The sequence below is a fragment of the Tinamus guttatus genome, unplaced genomic scaffold (assembly GCF_059628265.1).
Source record: "Tinamus guttatus ecotype Peru unplaced genomic scaffold, ASM5962826v1 Tinamus_guttatus_pri_ptg000473l, whole genome shotgun sequence".
In the NCBI taxonomy this organism is placed as follows: domain Eukaryota; kingdom Metazoa; phylum Chordata; class Aves; order Tinamiformes; family Tinamidae; genus Tinamus; species Tinamus guttatus.
The window spans coordinates 1,872,687-1,898,810 of NW_028289007.1; the positions used below are offsets into that span (position 1 = coordinate 1,872,687).

A 26,124-nucleotide genomic window follows, 5' to 3' on the forward strand; every position below is an offset into this window, starting at 1 on the left:
TTTGTCTTGCCTTTTTTTGGTCCCTGGCATTGATAACACTCCTGAAGGAGCAGAGATAAGCCAGCAGTATTGCATAACACAGAGCATGTAACTCTATTAAATAGGGCATAGCCGTTACTTTGGAATTGAGTTAAGCTCTGTCTATCAAAGGTTTGCTGAATTATGAAATCCAATGAGTTTTTCACTTAGTTTCTGCAATGGAGACCCATTTCATGTATATATATGTGTGTGTATATATATATATATGTGTGTGTATATATATATATATATATGTATATATATGCGTAATGTTTACTATATTGCTTGTTTTATTTCCCACTTCTACTGTTTTGGTCCTGAACAGGACTTTGGAAGCCATGCTCCTGCTTGCTGCGGTGGGGGTGGGTATGGGTGTAGGCCTGCTCATGAGTTTGTCCCAGCTTTTTGTGAGCGTTCCCCCTCTGGATCCCCAAAAACGATATCCTTTTGAGGTTGGGATAGCAACATCGTGTCAGGTGTCTCCATGTAGGCGTCTGCTTGTGTGGTTGCTGTCCTACCTCCTGTTACCATCAGCAGAGATACTGGTACGTTGATCAGCTCTAGATTCCCCTGAATGTTTTGAATATACTGGGAATTTCTCACTTGGCATTCTAGAGATGTTTGCATATAGCACTGACATTTGGATGTCTTGCTCCAAAACTGAATCCCATAGCTCTGTGTAAAAGCTGCGTTGTTTTGCGTATCTTTATGAAGAGAAAATCCCCTCTAGAGGTCCAGGTTTGAGAGGCTGGAGGCACTGAATGGTCCTCGCAAAGTCCAGTTTTGCTTTCCTACTGGTCACGTTTATATTTGAGTCAACTTCCCACCATTTGCAGTTTTATCATATCTTTCCTCACCTTCTATGAAGGATTTCTGTTCCTAAAGTGTTTTTCTTCTAAAATACTGTTCATTTCCTCTTCACTTTCATTTTTCACCTCTCTCCAAGTTTCCAGTAAAGCTTTTGTCCCTTACCTTGCCACTGATTCATGTTAGGAACCATCTTTTTCTAAAACTCTGAAATATGCCAGGCTAACTTCATTTTTAATATGAGCCGTGATCATATTGCATACTACTAGTGAAAAACTATTACTCTAATATTACAAAATGAAATACAGCACGCCGTGGAGCTGGAGCCACGTTACTCCATACAAGAGAGCATTTATTCATTGTTTTCACCATCTTGTTTTTAACAGGAGTCCCGTGCTTGTGTTCCAGTGCATGCATCGCCATGTGATTTGCCTTGACTGTTTCCATTTGTACTGCGTGACTATGCTGAACGATCGTCAGTTCATCCACGATCCCGAGCTTGGTTATTCCCTCCCTTGTGTAGGTAGGTTTAAGCGGGTTTTCTTTCCTAGAAAAATATATGATTTTCACTTCAGAGGAAGCCAGTTTTTATCACCTATTAGTTTTGAGTTTACCTATGGAATTATAAGATGTTTTCATAGAAGCTGTTTCATTTCCTGGATTTCAATATTGAAGTGGTTCGTCTTGCTGAGCGTGTGAACTGCGGTATTACCTGGATTGTTAAGGGCATTTCTTTTATAAGCAAATGCATACTTTTTCACATTAGTATTTTAGCATCATAAAGTGCTAACAGATGATATTATTACACTTCTGTTAAAAAAAAAAAGAAAAAAATCTTTCATGACCTCCACATCTCTACTTCAGAGTCAAATAGGTTGTTAACTTTCTTGGCCCATATTCAAGTACTAAAAAAAATAAGAGCTACAATAGGAATTTCAACTAGCCTTTCTGTTGATGAAGTTGTTACTACTACTTGTCACTGTGTTGAATGAAGTGTAGATCACCATGTAGAGGACAGTAGGTTGTCTTTTTACCTGAGTAGGAAAAAAAGCTTGAGGTAAGAAAAAATTGCTGCAGAGCAACACATTAGATTTTTTGTTGTTGTTGCTAAATCTGTACCTGTGTACATATACTTGTTTGTGCCAAGTCCTGTGTAGCAGTACTTCCCCTACCACTAGAAGATACGTAAAAGATGGGCTTGCCTTGTTTGCTTGTGTAAATGACAAATGTTTCGTGTAAATAGTTGGGAGAAAAAATGTTAATGTTTCTTAGGAGAGTGACATTTACTTGAAATTAGTACATACTTTAAGGATGACAAAAGTATAAGAAAAGTTCATATTATTTACTTTTAATTGCTTCAGGAGCAGCCTGGCAGTGGTCTTCAATCCATGTTTCATTGGAAGCACTGTTTGTGCGCTGTTCACTTACTGAGTCTAATTTTACTCCCTGCCTCCAGCAGCTTTTTCTGCTACTGCATTTGTACATGCTGTCATGCTATGCAAAATACTTTTTTATGCTGAATAAGAAGAACTGTCATCAGGAACCTAGCAGGTGCTTTCTACCAGTGCTCTTTCTTGACCATTACTGTAGCAATGTGTTGTCAATCTGTACTTTCTACCTCCCTGCCTGCTTTTCCAAAAGCTAATCCATTTCCTGCTCCCAGACAAATTAATCGGCTGTCTTTTTGTGCCACTGGAGATGAATCCCTTCTTTTCTCTTTTTTTCATTCAATTTATCAATTCTCTTCTCTGTTCTCCCTTTAGTTCCTCAGCTTAATCAGTTATCTCAGCAGTACAGCAGGCACCTCATCCTTCTCCTCTCCTGTGGGCCTCCTCGCACGCACGACTAGTGTCACAGCACTTCCTCTAGTTCAGACCTGCTGTTTAAAACTAATGATCCTTCTGCCTCTTTTACCTGTAAACGTATTGTTAGTCACACTGAACAAAAATTAGACTGGGAATTTTCAATATATCTTGCCACTCCGATTCTTCAATTAAAAAGTTTTGTGCATCCTTTTTCTTACACAGAAGACTAACAAATACACAGGAATTCTTACCCCTATTGCCAGTCTTTTTGTCTCCTATACATTGAACACTACGAGAATAGAGCAGTAGGGTTGAAATGCTTAGGGGTGTGATTCAAGACATTCACAGGTGAGGAAGGCACAGGTTTGGCCTAAGAAAAGGAAACCATAAGGGATGCACAAAGAAAGGATTACTATATTTCCGCTATTTGAGTAGACTGAGTCCAGCTGTGGCAGTGTAAAGGCAGCTGTTGCTTCCAGTCTAGTCTTGGCAAAGCTATTTTCTACTTTATATATTAAAATAGCTTGAAACAATAAACACAGAAACTCTGAAATATTGCTAGTTTTAAAACTCCCCAAATGAAAAATTGCTTTCAAAATAGTGTAAAATATAACAATAATAATGTGATTACAATATATATGCTCTCTGGTCTACCATTAGTAAGCATGTTTCCTTGAAATATTCCTGCCGAGGCCGTTACCCTGTGCTGTTAGAGTGTGTGATTCAAAATGCCTCCACACAGCGCAGAGATGCTCGTGCTAGAGATGGATGAGCGGAGGCTGAGGAGCAAGGAGGGCGGTTATGTCAGTGCAGCGTGTTGGCCAAGCTCTTTGACACGTCTGATAAGCCAAGAGGACTGAGCAGGCATGCGCCGCGTCAGGACCTGTGCTCGTATCTCTGCACAGCGGTGCCTGTGCCCAGCTGCTTGCTCAGCACCCGTCTGGTGCTTTCTAAGGAGAGTTGACATCGCGCTGTGCCGACGTGCTTCATGCTGGAGAGGTGCTCAGTCACCGTCTCTGAGCAGGTAGCAATTTTAAATAATATTCTGTCCAAACATAAAATTGATTGCTACCACCGTAAGTTTTCCACATTGTGTTATCAGGTCTGTATCAATAAAAGCATTTCTTAGCTTCATCCTTCAGAGTACACTGCAGGCTGAAGAGTCTGAGCACTGTTGTTATGACTTCAGTGCTTCCTCTCTGCAGTTACCTGAGCCTGACTTTCCGTTAGGCAAGAAATTTGGATGCTTCTAAAATTAGGTTATAGTCCAGTTGAGAACTGATGAGTAAATTATTTTTGCCCTTTAAGAAAGTCATGAAGCTGAATCACAGCACACCTGTGGAGTAAAAGAGGAAAGCCTGAGTTGCCAACCCCTTCCTTCCTGACGTTCATCTGTAAAGGATTTAGCCTCCCTAGTGACTATGGTTCCAGCAGCAGCTTTCCTCAACAACCAATTCAGTTAAGAAACATTCAGAATAGTATCATATGATTTCCTTTTCTACTCATCGTGGCACTCCTACTGAATGCTGTTAGATTACATTTTTGCAAGCCGCAGTTTGCAATCTGCATTTTTGCAACAGTAATTTATAGTTGGTATTTACATCTGAAGAAGAGACAGCAGTTTGACACTGCTTTCTCTAATTACTTCAGAAGCCTAAAATTATTTCCTCTTGACAGGAAGGAATACCATGGGACATGCCAGAAATTACTTTTTGTGTTACTGTGGCAATGTTAGCCTAATGCTTGTTATTTCTAATAGAACTTGACTTGAAGCAAAAAAAAAAAAAAATCTAGATTTGAGCTTTATTGAAAGGTAAGATTTTGATCCTAGTCTGTTTCTAAAAAGGGTATGAAACAGGATCATGATTACTGTAAGGAGGTTTATGCTGTAATAAGTGACTAGGTGGCACAGACGGTGAACACCATAATCTGTGTTAATGCACATGTTTTTAGATGTCACAAAGAAAGCAATACTGAACTCGTATTTATTGTGTTATGAACAGAATATACTCATGTTGTGGGTTCATCCTTTGAAAAAAATGATTTCACTTTTCTGTTTTCAAATAAGAATGGCTCTACTTAAAATCTGCTCCATTTTCTCTAAGGCATAAGGCACACATTGCCCTAGAACTGTATAGAAGGGTTTGGTCTTGTAATTAAGCCTATTTAAGTTGTTTGCACTTCCAGTTAGTTATGTTCATCCTAGTGTTTTTGAAAAATAGCAATAAAATAATGAACACAGCCTGCAGTTTCCATTAACATTTGACTCCCTGTTCCCATTTTTTATCAAGGGAATATACTGACATAGCAGGATTTTTATATCTTTTATTGGATCAATCTAGAGGTGAAAACGCCACACACAGAATAGAATAAGAATAAACAGCAGCTGCTACAGCAGAGGGTCACTGTGACAGACAAGATCAGTGTTATCACACGTTTATGGTAACTTGAGCTGGATCTAGGGATTTCAGATAAATAGTGTTTCTCAAATATGTTTAATATCTTACCTCCTTGTCTGATATATGCCAGAATTTTTGTCATTGCCTTCAACTATTTTTTGTGGTTATATTTTTTCTTTGCTTTGATTTCTTTTATTCAACGTAATTAAGCAGAATAAGTGATTGGAAAAAAAGGCTCTCTCAGCTGATGATGATATATCACCTTGAAAATGACATAGCTTCACTTTGTTCCAACACAAAATGTGTCATTGCAGTGATTTCTGGAAGAACAAAATTAATTCCTTAATGCCTAGCTGCTAATCTAGTGCCAGGCAGCACCATTCCAGCTGAGAACAGCCAGCGATGAGGACTGCAGCTCTGGGCATGGGAACTCTGGTATGTTGATAGGATTAGCTATTCAGAATAATGTGGCAGCCCCATGATTGAAACCCACTATAGCAGCTCACAGAAAAGACTTAGAAATAGGAGCTGGTTGTATATTATTGGTCATTAAAAAAAAAAAAAAGTAAATGTTACAGATTATACTCTCTCTGCCCTTGTTAAATGGCAACAAAAAATCTATCCCATTTCTCTGTATGGTGTCTTGTATTAATGAGGCTTCATGCATAGAAATTTCCATGAGTGGTGACCTCCAAGTATCTTTGAAATAATTAATAAGGTGCTTAGAGGGACAGATTTGCATATGCATGAAAGATCATTTATGGTTGTTTAGTTACTGTGCGGGGCACAAGAATCTCACAGCATTACCTCAAAGCAGGAATTGTATACAAATATGCAGTGTATTATCCCACTTAAACACATACTGTTCTTATCACCATTTCAGCATTGTAAGACTTGGTTCCCAGAGTGCAATAACTTCCACTGATCTTTGGCAGAGGAAAAGTTGGTGAGGCCAAGGAAATGCAAGGTTTTACACTTTGCAAACATCACTTTGCAAACATCAGTTTATTTCATGAGAGTAATCGCATGTGTGATGTATTTTTTAAAAAATCTGGATAAAATCCATATTTTTTAAGGGTGCGGTTCTCCTGATGACTGTAAAACACTGTTGTATCTGGACGTAATCCAGTCTTACACACATAAGTGAAAATACCACCAGTTTGTGTATAGAATTGCTAATAAAAAATATTCAAATTTAACTGTAATAAATTTCTTTAAGCCCTGTGTTCCATTGAAAGAGCTGCTGGGTAGTGATTAAGAAGGAATGTTCTTAATTCCTTAAGGAAGGAATTAGATTTGTGTTATCCTCTTTAGATTCTATTTGTATAATATGACAAACTTTTTTTTTCCTATGGATGTTGTCGATGTATTGGTGAATCTCTGAATCATCTTTAAAAAGCATAGTGCTCAAAAAGAAAACAGGGAAAATAGATTGATAGCCTAAGCAAAGTTTTCAGGTAAAAGGATGGAGAAGAACTGTATTTGATTTGATCACTAAAAATAATGTGTTGAAGTCCTTTCTGTTCTTCAGAAGAGACAAAATCTCTATTAGTTGAGGAAGGCATGTTTGTGCAAGGAATTTTAAACTGCAGATCAGTGATCTATGAACGGAGCCCTCTCAAAACAATAATGAGGAAGCAGCCATAGGTTATGGGGCCTAACATGGAAGAGTGAAACTGTTGTCACAAGAAATAAGATTTATCTGGTTCTGAAGCCTCAATTTATCAATAGTTTCCAAAATCCATTATCTCCAATAATGCTGTTTTAAAAAATTAAAGTAATTTAGGAAATCTGAAAATCATTGTGAATCATTAAAGGATAAAATAGATGAGAATGAAAGCAGGTCCTGGTGCAGCTTCTGGAAGTTCTTCAAAATGCTCCTTAAATTTAATGTTTAGAGGGTATTGTTTAATTCCTGACACCTATCCACTTTTTGTAATTTTTTGTTTGTATGAAATACATGAGCTTACAGAGGCAGATGTAGGAGGCTAGAGGAATGCTTTTTTGTTTCTGTGCTTTTGTGTATTTTGTACTTCTGAGGAGAGGATTTTTTTTTCCCCACTTTGAGGAATTAATAAACAAGCAATTATAGTGTTCATCATATTTGTGGTGACAGTTCTAGTTGTATTTTCCTTTTTCCAGCATTGTCAGTGACAGGGGAAATGCAGAGATGCACCCCTACTACCTATTTGTATCTTTAAAGGTATGTCTGAGAATTTTTGGAAAGGCTTTTAGCAATAGCTGACTTTTATTTTTCTCTTTCCATTAATCTTTCTGTCGTTAATTTGTTATGGATCTGGCTGAACCCTGCTATCCAGTGTAAGGGAGAGTTGCATGCCTGCTCAGTTCCCTCTTTTCCTTGTCCACGAGGGGAAGTTGGTTCCTCCTTCTGCTGTGGTAATGCAAGGGCTGCAATTGCAGAGAGTGTTAGAGAGGAGCAAGCCTTTTTTCCCTGTCATTCCCAGGAAGTTCTCCATAACTGGCAGATTATATTAGTACACACATGCATTGGTTTGTTGAATGGTGAACCTTAGGTAGTTTCCTTATGGGGAAAAAAAAAAAAAAAGTCACCTTCAACCTTCTCATTAATTACAACCATATCTTCCCATCTTACCCATGTAGTATGGGCAGGTTAAGTATTTATTCTTTCTGTAAACAACATCTTAAGTAGGTGAGGTGAGAATTTCAGTATCTGCTAATTGTGGAGACTTATCCGGAGGACTTCCCCTACTCCTTTCAGTTCAAGCAAGTCGCAGACACTGATTTCTTAAAATAGTTCCCTGGAAAAAGAGAACCTTCTTTATCACAGATGATGAAGATGCTGCCACATAGGCACAATGACTGAAGTTAACTTGTCTTAAACAAGGCACGAAGATGAGCAGAAATTGGATAAGATAGAAAAGATTACCCAAAAAAAGTCAGTATTTTCTCAAAATTTCCTGTTCCTTTTATGTTATGCTAAATTTGTTAAAAGCAACGACATAAAATAATTTGGAGCTTTTCATAGGAGTAAAGAAGTCCTGCATGAAAATTGTATGCTGCCAATTATATCTCATGTAAGAGGAATTCCTGAAATTAGTGCATTGCAGTTTTCCTCAGAGGTTTGCTTTCTTCCTGTTCATGTTCGTACCATTACAGTTATTTTATTATTCACATTATGGTAGCTTGAACATACTGTGCTGACTTAGATGTTATATATACTCTTAATAAGAGACAATATTTTTTCCTGTGGGCTTACAGTTTGAGTAGGCAAAACACAGGAAAACAGAGAAGACAAATCACTTAGAGGTTACACAATAGGTCATTGACTGAATATTGGAATCCAGATGTAGTGAGTTTCCTTACAGGGATTTTCCCATGAAAATATTGCTTCTTTTCACGTCTCTGTTTTTAAATCGGATTCCCCCAATCTCCCTTCTCGTATCTCTTCACAGATTCTTGGTCAGTATGCCAAGATGAGAAATAATTTTTCTTTAATACTAGAGGTACACTCAACAAGTACCATAAATCTCTGCAACACGCAACACGAGAGTCTTGTTGGCAAAAGATCATTCACTTCTGCGCTCTATTTTGGAAATTTTTTGGATGTTTATCAGAGAATAGAGCTACTTGCTTTTTAATTAAGTCACATTCAACACATTACAAGGCGATTCCAGCTAGTTGTTGATATCAAGGAGATGATCAAAAAGCATGTGGCCAGATTTTTACTGTCAGGAATGCTTTGGAATGCTTTCCTGAAGAATCTTTAATGGTCATCTGCATTCTCCTCTCAGTGTGGGCATAAAATAAACATGAACCAACAGCACTTTTTTTGTGTTCCTTTACTAGCACAACACATGACTCTAACTCAAAGGGCATGGTTGGAAGTCAGAACAACAGCTCCTTCATTTCCATTTCCAATGTTGGCTGAAATTCAAGTGAGGATGTCTGAAGTTTGTCCCCTCAAGTCCTTGCTCTATTCCCATAGCAGTAGATTGTCAACTTCATATCTAAACAGTCTCAAATCTTTAGGACAAGTGGACCTTGATTCCATGATATGTTTGAGGCAGGCATTGAAATCTTCTCTGAGAGCAATTACAGTGAAATTATACCATGTGTTCCGTGCAAAAATCTGAGCTGTCATAATTAAATTCAGCATGGATATCTTACACAGATTGTTTTCTCCCATATCTCTTACTAGTTCATCTGTTGCAATATATTTCATTTATTAATTGCATGGAGATGGCAGTGCATGTTGGTTCACTCTGGTAAGTAATAGCAAAGGACAAGAGATAACAAGAAAATCTTTTGTAGTAATTAATTGTCTGTGAAAGCAACTAAAAATGGACTTTGCAAATGGACTTCTTGTACTATAAATAAAATATGTGCAGTTTCAAAATAAAACAGACAGCATAGAATCAGTGCTAAGGAGGGTGGGGGGCATGCAATGCATCTTTCATCATTTTTGTGCACAACTGAAGTGGAGGTGATCTTTTTTTTTTTCCTACTGGAGTCCATGAAAACTGTGATTTTATCTTTACAAAGAAAAGACTTTAATTCAATTGAAAGTAGGTCTGCCCTTGGTGGTGTATCTTATAATCAATTTATATTTAGCAAGTCACTTTCCAGCTTTTATCCAACTAACAAAATCATCTACATGAACAATAAAATCACGAGGTAATCTCATCTTTTTAGTCATCACTTCTACGCTCAGCTGCTGTAATATGTTTCTAATTCAGGCTATTTTCTAACTCATCTTATCAAATACAGTTGGGGATCACCACAAGTATAGTTACTCAGACTGTATCTCCTGAAAGTCTCCAGAAAGATGCATTTTTTAAGAAAAACAAGGGAGAAGGAGTGGTATACCAGGATCAGCTTCTGGATAAGAGAATTTTTTTATCCATTCGTAGCTGATCCAAATTCAGTTTGAACCAGCAGTTGTCATTTTTTGGTACTTAGAAGGCCTTTATGGCCTATCTTGGCTGTCCATTCTAGCTCATGATCAGTTAGTGTTCACAGAAATATTCTGCATGAAAGTCAGGAATAGTGGAGATAAATAGAAGGAAGGAGCAATGCATATGAGATAGGGAAAAGAGGATTCATGGAGGGAGGGAAGTGAAGGAGAAGCAAAAGAGGCTCTGCTTTGAGAAGAGTTGGAAAGTTCAAGGAACTCAAGGAAAAGAGATCTAAAGATGGAGGGCGGGTGAAATGAGGAAATAATGCCTCCAACTCTCATATTTTTGATTTGGCTGGGAAATGATCTGTTAACCATGGTAGCTGGATGTTTTATGTTTGGACTCTGTTCCACAGACTAGAGACAGCTGGCTGTTTGTCCTAAAAATGTCCACTGAACTATAAATGATGCTAATTTTTATGACTCAAAAATGCTTGAGGAGTTTAATTTACACTTTTTGTATGGAATGAGGAGAAGCTGACCTTGAATGCTTGGATTTCTTAAAGGATCAATCTGTATCTGTACAGAGTGTCTTTTTTTGGTAGAGCGCCGCCTCTGAGGTGGGCTGTGAAAGGAGCAACCTTTATGCGAATCCAGGGCTCTTTGCTTCCTTATGTACTCCACAGAAAAGCTTCTGGGACCAACTGTGGCACATTCAGCATGTGTTTAGTCTCTGAAGCCTCGTGATTAATATTCCCTGAGTTACTTTCTGAGCTTTGGTCTCCCACACGGCAGCATGTAGAGCTGTTGCCATATGACAGAACCAGCTAAGGACATTCCCCTTCAACAAGAAGTTGGCTTTAATTAAATTTCTGTGTCTGGAAAGTGAAAATCTAATTTTCTTTTTGACATTTTCTATATTACTACTTAGACAAAATTATGAAAATAATTAATCCCTGTGAAGCAGACATCCGCAATATAAGGGGTGCAAAAATATTGCATATAAATAATACTACTAATCACCAATCTGTTATAATTTATTGATGTACGTTTTTATTAAAACTCTTAAATCAGATTTGTTCTCAAAGTAACAGATGTGCCAAATGATTGCACAATGTAGGTGCAAGTGAGGGTTATGAAAAGTATTGTGGTTCAAACTGCATCTCCATAAATTCTGTCTCCCCCGAAGTATATTTAAATTGGAAAGAAAGGGAACAAGGTGTATAATTTATGAAAGAGATTTTAATTCCATATCTGGTTTAAATGCAATGAATTATAGCTGATCCCAAAACTGTGATCTGTGTGCAATAACTTAATGCTCTCATTCTGATCCTTGGGGGATCTATGTTCATATTGCAAAAGCCATCATGTCATCTAGTGTCAGATGGAAGCCTTGTGTCCTTCTTGCCTTAAGAAAATAGAAAAGGAACCCTTAAGCCTGAAAATCAAACTTTATCCTTATAACGGAAGCACTTTGTAGAATCAGAAGTGGGGTGCTCTGAGGTGGAACACATGGTATCACTTGCTCAGAGGAAATGCAGCTGGGATACAATCTGCAGCGCTTTTATCAAGACCTCTCATACCAACTGAAAAAAAAAAAAGGGTTTACAAAATCTGAACATCTGCACATTCCATCATGTCAGTGTGCAAAATGATAGGATAAAATAGGCATTTACTGTGGCACTTCAGTATTTTTCCTTAGAACTCGGTGCCACAGGCCATTTTCAAGAATTGGTCCCAGGATACTGCCATTATAATCCATCTGCTTGCAATTTGTCGTGTGCTTGTTGCTTGGTGGTTTGGACCTTCTCTTACACACAGTGGTTAGATACAGCAGTGGCACTGGTCACAGTGCTTGGTTGGAAGAAGACCATGGAAACTGATGCTGTTCCCATTCTTTTTAGATTGTGAGGTCACAACCTGTTACAATAAATGATACCAAACTATCAAGCTCTTGTTCGTACAAGCTGGCATATTATGTTTAGAACTGAGTAGCTTTAATTGTGACTAACTTTAGATTCCTTAAGATGAAAAAATCATATGCATTTAAGCACCTGGCGAGTTTTAATAAGGTCTTAGTATGGCATGATTCAGAGGCTTACAGCTAGCCACTTTACTTAGATACCTTGATAAATTTGGGCTGTTTTAGAAATGTTTATGTTTTGTTTTTCAGTTTTGAAGAAAACATAGCCTCATTAGTACAATGAAAGTAAAAGAACAACAGCATTTGCCAGGACAATTTAGTATCAGTATATTTACTGTAGTATTATATGTTTTGTTCTTTAAATATGTGTAAGAAAGAACACTAAAATTCTGCAGTTTTCAGAATGTGAGTGGATAGTACTGAAGGAAAGATTCAGGGATATCCTCTTAAAAGGAGTTTTTCCAGCATCTGATGCAATGTGATTAATTGCCAAGGTCAGGGATAAAAGACAGAATAGATATAGTTTATTGAGAATAGCAGTGGAAGTTTTACCTTGCTTATATCGTAAGTGGCTTGAAAATGGTGTAGAATATTCTCTTTGCCATCCTTGAAGTGCCCACAGTAAGCAAAAATTCCCAGATCCTTGCTCACTTCACTTGCAATTTGAATATAATTTATATTAGCAGTTTTCAAAATGTTTACTATCAATACCTTTGCATTCTTTGCTTATTCTTGCAAATGCTAATGGATAAGTTCTAACAGCAAATAGTAAGCAGTAACAGCAACATTCATAGCATTGCGTAATACAGGAACTGTTGTACATTACATCCCTTGTTGTACATTACATCCCTTCAGCATGCTTAAACCTAAAACAACAGAATGCATCGTAAAACAAAAACAACAGCATGCCTTCTATTTATTTATTTATTTATTTATTGTTATTTGCATTATAGATCAGTGTTATAGGAGAAGTTATATTAGAAAATGAGGACTTTTAGTCGTGTGTTGGTGCGCTCCTGAATCACCCACTATTGGCCTGTCAGTACCTGTTCTGTTCTCTCTTTCCCTTTGACCTAGATATATTTTTTTAAACCTCATAAAAAAATGAGGTGCCTGCTATAAAAAGCAATGATCTGACAAAGTGTGCAGTTGTAGTCCTTTGGTGCACATCTCAGCTACTCCACCTTCAGACTTGTGGCTCACATTGCACATGGGACATTTAGCAGTATTTTACACATGCTTGTACTCTTAAGACTTTTATTTAAATGACCAAAATATCCAGGGCAAACATTGTATTAATATCAGATTAGAATATACAATGAATTCTTACCCTATGCAGGCTGTGACTGTGAATTTATTCTATATTTGCATGTAAATGCAAGTAACTTAACTGAGAAAGTTGGATTCAGAGAAAAATCTTACAGGGAAATGCAAAGGAAAAGGTATGTAAAGTAAAAGTCTACTGGAAAACCATTTTTTTTCCAGTGTCTTTGGAAGCACTTTTCCTGTACTCCCTGTACTTTGGCTTTCTATTCAAGAATAAGCCTATCATGATTCTACATTATTTCTTTTCACAGTTTTTTCACAAATTATTTTACTCCTTCTAATCTATTTTCTTCATCATTACTATTGTCTGCCCATCTTTATTGCCTTATTTGCTGATCCACAAATATTATTTTACCTTCTGATTCTTTTCCCTCTTTTTTCTCTTGCTCTTTATTTCTCCTTTTGTATTTTTTTTCTTTTTCTCTCTCACCTTGCCTTCTCCTCCTGCTCTCTTTTTTTTTCTAATTGAGATTCCAGTCATTCTTGTTCTCTTCTGTAAGGACCACAAAGCCATGAGGACACTGGGCAGATAAAAGAGTTAGGAAAATTGACTCTGGAGTTGGAGTAATGCGAAGGGGTTATTCGTGAGGGTCAGTTTTATTGTTTGTAATCACTAGGGAAAGGGCATTTAGTATTGTCCTTGCATAGGTCATATAGGTGCGTAGGTGAACCGGTTGTTAGGTCTGTTGTCTGACCTTATATTTTTCTGTCCCTCTGTCTTCAGCTCAGGCACCAACCATTGAATAGTGAGCAGGAATATTTGCACCCAGTGTTGCATACCCCGTATTGTGACTCTGTGTCTGCAAGAGAAAGGTGATTGGAGAAAATTAGAAATAGAACTTCGTATATCCTGATAACTTGTCCAAAAGAGATTTTGGGAGAAAGAGAAAATGTCAAATGGAATGTGGGACTCTCTTACTTGCTTTGTGACTAATACATGGCATTTTCTTCATTATCCCAAATGGGTAGGAAAACCATTAATAGTGTGTGGAGATTTTTCTCTTTTTTCCCTTGTATACACATGCATACCCATGCATGCATATAAACATGCATAACCATGGCCTTCAGTGGGATTTTTGGGCAGCTAAAACACAAACTAAAGTTCCACAAAGTTGAAAAGTCCTTTTGGTCACTTTCTGCTGTGTTTGTAATATGGAACAGTGCAATGCCAGGTACAAAAGAAGTTCAGCTTGTCAGTAAAATAGGTTGGCTGGCACAGTGAGATTTTGTTTTTCATGATCCATTGCCCCAAGTAATATCCTCTGTTTATAACACTGCTGGAGGAGGGCTGGAAATTATGGAGGCGTTTTTGGTAATAACTGCTAGCAGGGAGACACTATTTACCAGAGAGTTTGCAATGAGACTCTCAGGTAAATAATAAGCATTTTAGAAAAACTACCTAATTATGTATTTAATCGCTTGGAGCCGTTCCAGTCACTTGGGAAAATAATGTGCATTTTGTAAATCTGCCTAATTATTTATTTGTGAAGGAAGTCATTCCAGCCTCTTGGGTAAGTAGTGTGAATTTTATGGCTTTTCCTACAGATCTGTTCTGCTTAAGAATGTCAGAGTTAAAAAGACAAAAAAAAAAAAAAGAAAAAGAAAAGGACGTAAAGCCTCACTGTGCATTTTGGTGGAGAAAATCCTGCCCTCTCCAGAGACTATTTAGTACTGGTTAATAATTTCCTATATGTAAAAATATGTTATTAGCAACTGGAGTGTTTCATCTACTTTGCCAAACAATTCTCTGCTATGTGTATAAAGGCTTCAGACATTACTGTGCTTTAAATTAGCTCTCCTCCTTCCTCAACGGCAGGGCAAGCTGTGAAGCTCAAGCAGCCACATTTGTACCTGGCACATAGTCTGAATAGGGAGTTTGGAGGCAGGTGGTGAATCACACTGACTTTATTCAGCAGCTGTTGGGGGTAGTTAAGGTTAGGAACTTCATCGTGTCTTTGCACTGGACAGGATGGAGTTCTGTTTTAACAGCGTGAATAAGGAATTGCACACTTTGGCCATAATCAGTTACTAGTGAGATACGTGAATATCTGATACATAGATCAGGATTAAAATAGTGATTTTTCACAGTGTACCTGTCAGTCCATAGGAAGTTATTTATTCTAATAGTATATGGACCAGGCTGCCCAGAGAGGTTGTGGAGTCTCCTTCTCTGGAGATCTTCAAAACCCGCTTGGACGCAGTCCTGTGCCACGTGCTCTAGGTGACCCTGCGTATGCAGGGGGGTTGGACTAGATGATCTCTAGAGGTCCCTACCAACCCTAAGCATTCTATGATTCTATGATTCTATGTTCTTCCTACTGCCAACTTACACTTTTTTCATTCTGGGCCATTTCCTCTACTCAAGAATTTATAGATTATTTTTCGTAGACTTATCATGTAAGCTATGCTGAATTTCCTTGGTGTGACTTTGTGTTTGTTATGTATTTAAAAGAAGTGCTACAGACATCCTCTTGAGAAATTAGGGTTTTGATTTTTTTTTTTGTTAGAAACTCTAAAAAATTTTAAGGAGAATATGCTACAAAATCTAAGCATATAAAAATCGTATGTTTACTCTATTTAATAAAAAGTAAGATTTTCATAATAATAATTCTAATCAAGAACGATTATGTTGAGAATCAATTTCTTGACACTGTATTTTCTCATCAATTAAGGTTTATTCCCTAAAAGTGCAAAATATCATTAGCATTTAGACTATTTTCATTACCAAAGCAAATGGATAATAGTGTTCAAGAAAATTTTCTAATGAGCTTGTCCAGAAAAGTATCCATAGCACCCTTATCTCCTCCTGACTTCATCCAAATTTGTGATCAACATATCTGTGGTCATCTTCCCTTCACAGAAGCGGCATCCAAAAGTTGAGGACAGAACTATAGCATGCCTATAGCAGATGCCTATAGCATCTATAGCAGAACTATAGATGACGCCAAGGACCTAAATTTGTACCTCGTGCTCAGTGGGATGACTTCCACAGTAAGTGGAAGAAATGCTGATAAAAATCTCATATTTCATCCTGTCCCCATTTTTCTACTTCATCTATGGGTAATATAGGACTCCTCCACCATTCATCCCCTTGTCCTTATTGCAAGTAATATGTAGTTCACGCCTTTGTCTCCCCCTTTTCAGAGAATTCTGCACATGCTGCTGGTTAGATTCACTCTTTCACCAATAAAAGGAATATTGCTAATTTGTAGTGCCAATCTAGAAGTGTTTAGGAACATGCATAATCAACAGCACATGTTTAACCCAGCTGGTTATTATTCGGATGCTTAGATTTACATACGCAATTGCAATTTTTTCTGGATGAGAAATTTTCATGCATCAACCTTATTGCTAGGTAGCATCAATTTCATCAACCTTATTGCTAGGTAGCATCAATTTCATCAAGATGGACTGATTCACTGAACTGCTTTATTATTTCTAAATAACCCCATTTTTCCTGCATTTTTCTATCACATTTTGAAATGTATTCTAACTTGAAAAACACATTGTTTCTAGTATTCAAAAGTAATTTCAACTCCTCGTACATTATATGACTATCCAGATGCACAGAAAGCATAATAGTGTATTTCATGAACTGCATGCGGCTCATGAAAGTGTTTTTCCCCTCAGTTCCACAGCTTTTAATTCTAAGTCACTGTTAAGCAGTATTCTGTAATAGATTTGCACTTTAAATTTTGGACATATAAAGTCCAGGTTGCTAATGTATTTTAAAAAAAAAAGAAAAAAGAAAATATGGCTCCCATTACATCTATGTTATTTTAATTCTGTTTGCATAATAGTAGGCATTCAGAGCATTTATAGAACTAAAAGAATTTATGACACAGTTGATAGGTCTCATGCTCTATAACTATGTACTGAAGCAAATCAACACATTGTGATTTGGGCCAAGTAGCAAGGTCCAAACTTAACATCAAACCTAGAATAGAGCAGCTAAAAGCTGTTGATAGCCAGTTTGTGTAGACAAGAAAGTTGGGTAATTGAAGTGGTATTATATCCAACATAAGGAACGTAAGGAAATCAGGAATCGGGAATGATGTATGACCAAGCTATTTACCCAAGGATGGTTACCACTCTAATTGTGGTAATAAAATTGGAATCGAAAACTATCATCTCAGATGACGAAAAGTGCTAGATTTTACTGAACCCCCAAATTATAAGGAGTAACAGAGTACTGTACTACAGAATATGAAAGCTTTTTTTCCACTGAGTCTATATGTATTTGGAGAGTTCTTAGGCACATAAATAGAAACCAAAACAAATATTTCTTCTATAAATTAGAACTGTTAAAACTGCAAGTCTGGTACACATCTCATTTTTGATACTATTGGAACATTTGAATTTACACCAATAGTGAAGACAAAATGAAATGAAATTCCAATCCTTAGAATTCAGAAGTGTACAACTGTATGCACCTGTTTATGCCTGTTTGCTCTGAATGCATTTGCTCTGAATGGGTGACAATTTATGCTGAGAAGGCTGAAAGCATTAAATGTACTCTGGGCCATATATTGTGATATATGCAAGGAGGCTGAAAATAATGGTCCTCTGTCTTTTCCAGTTTCTCACAGTGCTTGTATTACGGCACTCTTTTTTAACTCACTCTTTGCTCTATTTTGAGAGGCAGTTTTACATCTGAAATTAAGGCATAATACTAACGATATGACAGTATGTTATTGTTTGCAGCCAGATAGTGTGTACTAATGCACCAGAAATATCTGGAAGAGATAACGCTGAAATCTTGGCTTGCTTCATCCACCCACTTACAAACTGCTGAACTGGCAGCATGTAGACATAGGCTGACATCCATAAACTCGGTCAAATCCAAGCAATATGTAATGATTTGCACCTGCAAAGAGTGTTCGTGGTTCAGCTGATGCTATGAGGATTTATAAATATGAACTGAACAGACGCAGGTTACTCTAGATTGATATTTCTGATCCCTAGCTAACCAGCTTCATATATATGTGTGTGCCTGTGTATAAATATCTATGTTTCGCTTTATATCACTTAACATTACCACAATAAAAAATATTTTAAAAAGTTAATGCAATTCAAATGCACAAGTGCATCTTAAGACCGTATTAAACTTTATCATTTAACTATATCAGCTAAATTTTGCTGTGACAGTTCTTTAGATTTAAGGTCAGTTTGTATCAATCCAACTTCCCCGAATTTTTCAATCCATTAGCAAATAGATTTCCACTGTCATTCTAACCTAGTTACCCTGCTATATATTCAATGCATATATATAATAATATAGTTGTTAGCACAGCAATATATGATTGCAACCAAAGTAATTGCTCTTAAGAATAAATTATTACTTTAGTTATTCATGTTTAAAGATGTATTCTTGAAAGACAGCACTTCTTGAGCACTTTCTGGAGTCTCCTAAGTTATGTCACGTTAAGTTTTTACTGTAGTTTAAAAGCCCCTCTCTTTTCCTTCTAAGTGACTAGAGAAAAGTAACTTTTCAATGTAAATGTATTGCACTGTTTATTAGGCTTTAAATAGTTTCTCTCTTCCCTTGGAGAACTCAACGTAATAAGATCTTCCAGGCTGCTTGAAACAATCACTGCTCATAAACTTGTCTTCTTTAGTAGTGTTAACTCTTTTCTTGGACGAAGTGAAAAAGTTTACTGTCAAATATTTTTTCCATTTCTACGCATGAAAACTAAAACTCTAACTTAGAGTCAGTTACCCATAACACATGTTGGTAGCCTGTATGCAAAATAACAAATGCAAAGCTACTGAAAAAGTCTGTTATTTGTATGTCGCACTGTTTGATGCCTTATGTGTGAGTATTCGTGTGATCATTTTTAAGCTGTTATGTAGGAAAATGCAGTTTTAGGTAGTTAAAACAGCTTTCCTGTCCTTGTCCTAACATGACTTAATTGGAACACCTTTAAAATTCCAGACTTCCAAGGAACATCAGAGTGCATGGTTTTATAGTACAGCCTGCAAGAGAAACATTTAGTCTTTTTCATGGTTGTATTTTCTCAGAATCAACACTGCTAAAAGTTAAATTTGTTGAAGAGTTAGGCTGGGCACAATTCTGTGCTGGAGTTGTGCACACTGGAGGTAACTAGCAAACCTAAGAAATAAAAAAGGAAAGTTTATAATGTTGGGCAGGGAAGATCCCTTGATTTCTATCGGCACGTACTTTAGCTCATAGAAGACTTTAAGATTATGACACTTTTTATATGTTGAAAATCTGCTTTGCATAATTTGAGAGGTTTTAAAAAGATTATACTATTCCTCTCCCTCAGGGCCTCTATAGTTGAAATCTTAGTGCTAAGGGAATCTGCCTTTACAAGCAGATGGATATAAAAAATAATCCTAATAAAATTTGTAAAACTCTCTTTTTAACACTTTTATAGGAATATATTTGTCAAATATATATAGAATACAGGATGGGTTACCTGTTTTTATGGCTTCATATTGCTCAGTTAGGATGACTTGCATAGCTCCCTCATGCTCTTGCTGCCATTTATTCTGTCCTTCACAAACTCATGTTTTGCATTTTATATAAACACAAATATTTTTATGTGTAAGTTTCTAGTATGTACATACATATGGAATTGTAATACATGTATGCATACACATAGATATATAGATTGGTATAGTTTATATGTAGATTGGTATAGCTTTTGGGTTAGCAGTTAAGAAATGCCAAAAACTATCATGAAGTATCCTTTGGCTACTTCATTTACTGGAGTCAGATTTTCTTTTTAGGTATTTCAGTGCCACCCTATATACATAAAGTTATTTGGATATGATTCTTTATGTCATGTTGAGAGAACTGAACCACTGTCCCTTAATATACTGTGAACATTAACATAACTGCATAAACATAGAGCATTATAACTATGCAAGGGGGTTATTACTGCAGAAATTTTTGCATTTATATTTCTTGAAATTTTATTCATGTATTTTTTCCTGTACTGTGGAAATTTAACTCTTTTTTTCTTTCCCTTGCTGGTTTTGTTTGTTTGCTTATCATCTCATTAAAAAAAAAAAAAAAAGACTAAAATCTTTCAAACATTTTCCCTTGGATTTGCTATCAAAAAGGTCAAAAGAGACAATGCCTGCAGGGAGAACACATAAATATGGGAGTCTCTCACTCTTTCAGACTTCACAGAGTCAGTGTGGAGATGACCCTCTCTTGCTCAAGGGAAGCTGCAGAATGAGTGATGTTTTCCTTTTTGCCTTCTTCTGTCCTTTGGTGGGGGGGAAACTACAAAGCTGTGTGAGCCACTAAGTCTGCTCTGAAGAAGTGGAGAGGTCTTTCAGAAAATTTTAGTTTTGCTGAGTCTGTCTCTTCTTTTTGCTGAATGGCTGTTTCCTCCATCTTCCTCCTTTTCAATCTCTTTACCTCGGATTTACTCCTTGCCTACCCATTTACACACCTTGATTATTCTGTTTCTTCACCTTTTCTCCTGGATTTCTTGGCCATTTGCTCTTTCTTTTTTGTCTGATCTTTTCTTAATGATGTCTTTTCCCTGTCTAAAACCTACAGTTATAGAATAAATAATATTTGATCTTAGGGAATTGTTATCTTAATGTGATCAATACATCTCATCACTCCTTCACCTCTATGTATCTAGCTTACTTAAAGCAAGGATTTATTCACCAGTCTAGCTTAGTAGGGTTTTATTAGTCCTTATTTGATAGTCTTGAATCCACACAATATGTGGAAAGGACAATTATAGGAAAGTTTTAAATAAAACCAAAATTTTAAAAGAAAAGAATCCGAGAAGACTCTAGGAAAGAAAAAAAAAAAAAGGCAGAAGATTCAGTGAGTGGGATCCTAAAATATGCATAAGGAAATGAGTCAAACAATGGATGGTGTTGCAAGACTTAAGAATATTCGGGATGAGTCACTGAACATAGGTGAAAAACTGAAGTAGAACTGCAGTACTGTTGGGAACTGTGAAAGTTACGTTTGAGATAAATATAAGCACAGGAAAAAAAGTTGGTGCAAAGTTATTATCTGTTTTTGCTGGCTAGTGGGAATCTATATGGCTATTAAACTCAATCTGGTTAGTTAGCATCTTGGAAACCCTGCTGAAGGAAAAAAGAGATCATAGATATTTGAAGTGAAACGGGACACAACAGCTCTATTAGAATCCGCATTTCTTTGTTGCTCTCTGAAGTGGTCAGCAAAGCATCTATCTGTTTCTTCACTCTAAGAGCTGAGTGTTCTCTGAAAAAGCAATCAGTTACGTTACTGATAATGTATATGAAATTTCTGGTGATAGGAAATTTGTTACCTCAGATGCCAGTTCTAGGTGAAAATAATGGACAGATAAAACAGATTCTGTTGTATGATGCAGCACAGTCCCTGACAAAACAGGGACACTTAGTACAGTGAATCTGAAGCTTGGCTTTATTTAGGACAAATCTATGGTAGAAACTTGGATGTCTGACTTAGTTATGAAACAGAGCCCTTCTGAACAATGAACTTACTAGGAGAAAGAATATTAACAATACATGGAAGTGTCAGTGAGATACGTAGTCTTGAAAGAGTTCTGTGATGGGAAAGGCATACTGATTAAGAAAAGGCCTGTTAGTAGTGATTCCTGAAAATTTTCTTTTGTCTTTATGGACCCGTGGGGGTTATGCAAACAATATAGGTCATTAACAAACCATTATTCAACTGTGTTTCAGGTTTCTTCTGCAATCACTTTAAAACTTATTTTTACATGTGGGATCAGTCCTATAGGTTGTTCAGAGCTTAAATTGATAGTAAACTTACTTCTGTTAATTTGCTACTTTATTTTTCCACTGAAAATTTACTGCATCACACTCTACAGAACTTATAGTGTGTTAGACTTCTTAAGTATGACTTTATATTCAGAGTTTCTAAGTGAATATTTGGTACTAAAGCTCAGGTTTCCATATTGAGAATTTGGAATATTCCTTATTCCAAATTATAATGATATATGTTTATCAATAGATGTCTGGAGGTTGTGAGGTACCAGGCCATCCTACATTTCATGCCAGTGTACGATGGTCCTAAACATCTTTGGTCTCACCATCTCTCTTCCCTCCTCTGCCTGCTAAGTTTGCTCAGTTGCAGAGTTTCCTCTCAGGTTCACTGAAAGACCTAGGTGTTGTATGAAATCTGTATTATTTCAATTCTTTAGATTTAGCAGGTCATTACTCCCCTCATTATATCTCACCCACCCTCTCCTTTCTGTTTTAACTTCTCACCTTTAGTCAGCTAAGATCTCCTGATGGCCCTGGCAAAGCTTACTTGGCTGCTTCACTGGTTCTCTGTGCAGTATTGCTGTCTTTCCACTATTTTTCACCTCATTTAACCCTCCTTATTTTTACTCTGTTTCTTTGATTTCTGCCCCCTACTCCCATCTTCCTTTCTTCCATCTGCCACTGCTTTTATTCTTACTAGGCCATTTCCCCTCTGTTCCTGATTGGACTCCATCAATTCTCTTTTCTCTGTTCTTTTCTAGACTCTCACTGTTTTATTACTTTGGCAGCATGAGGTACCTAATTTGCTTTGCATCCCCTCTTTTTAACTCCATTGGCCAGCTTTACCTTCCACTCTATTCTTTGGCCTTGTTATGTCTCTTCCCTGCTTTTACCAGCTCCCTCCTCCGCTCCAATTATAAACACTGAATAGGGAAGCAGTTGGCAGTCTCAGCTTTGCTGTTGCTAATGTCCTTTGAATGAGTCAGAACCTATGGAGTGAATGAAACGCAGCCCAGTTTAATTTGGTCAAGCTGTCTCTTTTTATAAGAGTATGGTTCATAGTCATATATTCCTTGAGCCATTTCCAGTGGCCTAGTGGGTGCATGAAGCCCCTTACAAAGTTACTTGGCACCGATGCTGCCGTCTGTGCATTTTTCTTCCTTCCTTTTATTTTAATTTCTGTTCTTTGCTTTCTCTCTTCTCTTACCTTTCTTCTCTTTCCCAAATTTCATTTTTCTCTTCCTTATGTCCCTTCATGCTCCCTTCATCACTTTCATCCCATCCACCTTTTCACTTCACCTGAGAAATTTTTATTTTCAATATGGGGTTTAAGGAACCCATTTTGAATCTGTGTTGCTTTTGTGAAGGAACAGATAGTAAGCACGACAGCTTTATGGAAATGCTCTCATCCCATATATATGTGAACTTTTCCTGCAGCTGGTTGCGTTACAAGAAAGGCAAGAGCTTTTGAAGATGGGCTATATTCTTGTAGCAGCATGGGAAAGTAGTCAGGCTTGGTGTTGTGGTTATTTCTCTGAACTGCAAGAACACACAAAGGGTGGTTTCTTACGGATTTGTGTTTTGTGGTTGATTGGCTGTGGTATATAAGAAGAAACAAGCACTGTTTGAAATGTTGCTCGTAACTGTGACATATGAAGGCCTTTCTTCTGTAAGGATTCTTTGCCTTGTAACAGACTGAGCTCTTGCAGCCACCTTTCCCTTCAACACTCAAAAGTCCCTTTCCTCTAGCCAGTTTCTAGGACTTCTTATAATTTTAATTTCTACCCCTCTGTCAAATCAGCCAATGTGCTAAAAAAATAATAAAAATAAAAGGATGGATGAATGTTGCAGGAAAGTGAGAGAAAGTCAGATACACACAGTAAGATCACTTAAAAAAATACCTGACTCCTGAAGCATAATGTCAAATGTGTCCCAAATGTCTTAGCTGCAGGAGACCTTTTTTTTTTTTTTTTTTCCTTCCATCCTGCTGTTCTGCTGATGCAGGGAAAGGCAATTGCATTACCTTCCCAATGACTTACTGTAGTAGTAATTACATATGTGATGCTATTAGATTCTAGACATCCTGCATTATGACACTTATGATTGACTTATTGACGAATTCACTAATACAGTCCAGAGGACAGAAGTTTAAATATTGACTTTTTAAGTTATTCACATATAGGCTTGACAGGCAGAAAAATGTCTTAATATCTAATTTACACTTCTTTGATATCACCAGCTTTTCCAGACTTATTAGTTTCAACAATTATTAGGGAATAAAAGTCAATTAGCACTTCCAGTGTACACCATGAAAAGATATTTCCCCAAGGTGTAAATGTGTTACTTGTTAAAATGACTAGCCAGTTAAGTCATTTTAGTATCAGGATGTGCAAGCTTTGGACACATCTAAATAATAAGAAAATCAGTTTATACCTCATATACTGCAGTAAGTCTATAAGCAAAACTGCTCAGTGTCCTTTGGTAAGCAGTGAGGTATGCTGAACTACCATTCCCTTTGACAGATGGATAGCTGAAAACAATGAGAAACTTCTGCACTGAGTGATTTTCAATTAATGCATCATTATTTTTCTGACCATTAAAAGTGAGAATATTCATTTCACTGAAAGGAGAAAAGATTTTATTGAGAGTTTGGCCAGTGGGCCAGTGAAGGGTTATTTTTTAGTAAACAACAGTAAACAACAACTCTTGCTGTCTCTTCATGTGTTAAAAGAGACAAACATGCTTTCTGGACGGTGCCTGTTTTGATGATGTAATTCGTTTTTCCTACTGACCTCTTTTTTCTGTTGTCCCCTTTTCCTTATTTTGTCCTTTAGCATATTTTTTTTTCTATCAAAACTGGACAGATAATATTTTGAGTTTCTTTGGCATCCCGGCAGCTTTGTCTGTTCTTTCATAACTTCTTGTTTTAAAGTTTGGGAAGAATTATTTGCAGGTCCTCCCTCCCTCCCTCCTTCCCTCCCTCCCTCCCTTCCTTCCTTCCTTCCTTCCTTCCTTCCTTCCTTCCTTCCTTCCTTCCTTCCTTCCTTCCTTCCTCCCTTCCTCCCTCCCTTCCTCCCTCCCTTCCTTCCTTCTCTGCTCATTCCATTGAATAAACATAGACACACATAGATTTTCATATCCTGGCAGGTTTTACTTCTATAGCAACCCATATTCATTCTGGCTTCTGGACCTGCAGAAGTTAACAAGCTCTTAATTAATGTTGAGTTAAAAACGGCAAAACAAACTTGCTTTAATTGGGCTAGGATCTTAAGAGACAGGTTTCAACTTCCCCAGAGATGAGTCACCCTCATGAACTCATGCAAATAGTGACTGTTGTCTTCTTGTCACAAATCAAAAGATATACAGGGACAAGCCAGCTGACACGTGAAAGGTCATGTATTCAGAATCAGAATAACAATAAATATTTGCAGTGATTATAAAAAGGAGCTGGAAAATTTTGGGGAAAAATTTATCAACTAGAGCATTATTTTATGTTTTCTTTTAATTTTTTTATGAATGTATATAAAGAAGCTTATGATTTTTATGCATTTCAGTGATTATTTGCATAGGTATAATAATAGTTATAGATATTATAAATGTGCATAGAAATTATGTACGTGCTTTTTAAAGTCAATCATTTTGAGCATTCCCTATTCTTCAGAATTCCGCAAACTTAGCATATACTTAGACATACAAAGCTGAGAGATGCATTTTACTGATAGAAGAAGGTAAGGAAGATTAATTGGGATTATTGCTATTCTAATAATGAAGGAAATCTGACCTTGCTGTGTGCTTAGAGATGTAAGGTGAATTTTACCTTTATACAGAGAGGCCCATGGAAGGCTTGCATATACATATAACCCTTTTCCTATATCGCAGAGTAGTCTTGGATTGAATGTCAACCATAATGGACATGGAACATGTGAAGAAGACATTTAGAGATGGATTCCCTACTCGCTTATAGCTCATCTAGTAATTTACATTGGAGTCACTGTATATTCACTTAACAGAATTCTAAATGTCTGGAGAAGGAAAAAAGACTAGAACATGGTATCAAGTCCTCCTCTTCTTCCCATCTTCCTCCCCCCACATCTTCCATCTCACTGATGTACGTGAATGGCTTAACCATTACAAAATCGTACTTAGAAGGCCTCAGCCATATAGAAGAGAAACACTAGGGACTGTGGGGTTTTTTTCTTTCTTCTTTTTTCTTTCCCCTCATTGGTGTAAATTTGCAAC

At 37.0% G+C, this 26,124-nt stretch overlaps 1 protein-coding gene across 1 annotated transcript in view; it reads left to right on the forward strand.

Annotated features, from left to right (window-relative positions):
- The window catches only part of PRKN (parkin RBR E3 ubiquitin protein ligase), a 541,751-nt gene that overhangs the window by 278,386 nt on the left and 237,241 nt on the right, over positions 1 to 26,124 (forward strand). The window contains exon 7 of the mRNA XM_088532999.1: positions 1,212 to 1,348. Within this exon, the coding sequence (XP_088389125.1) occupies positions 1,212 to 1,348 (137 nt within the window). The remainder of the gene's footprint in view (positions 1 to 1,211; positions 1,349 to 26,124) is intronic.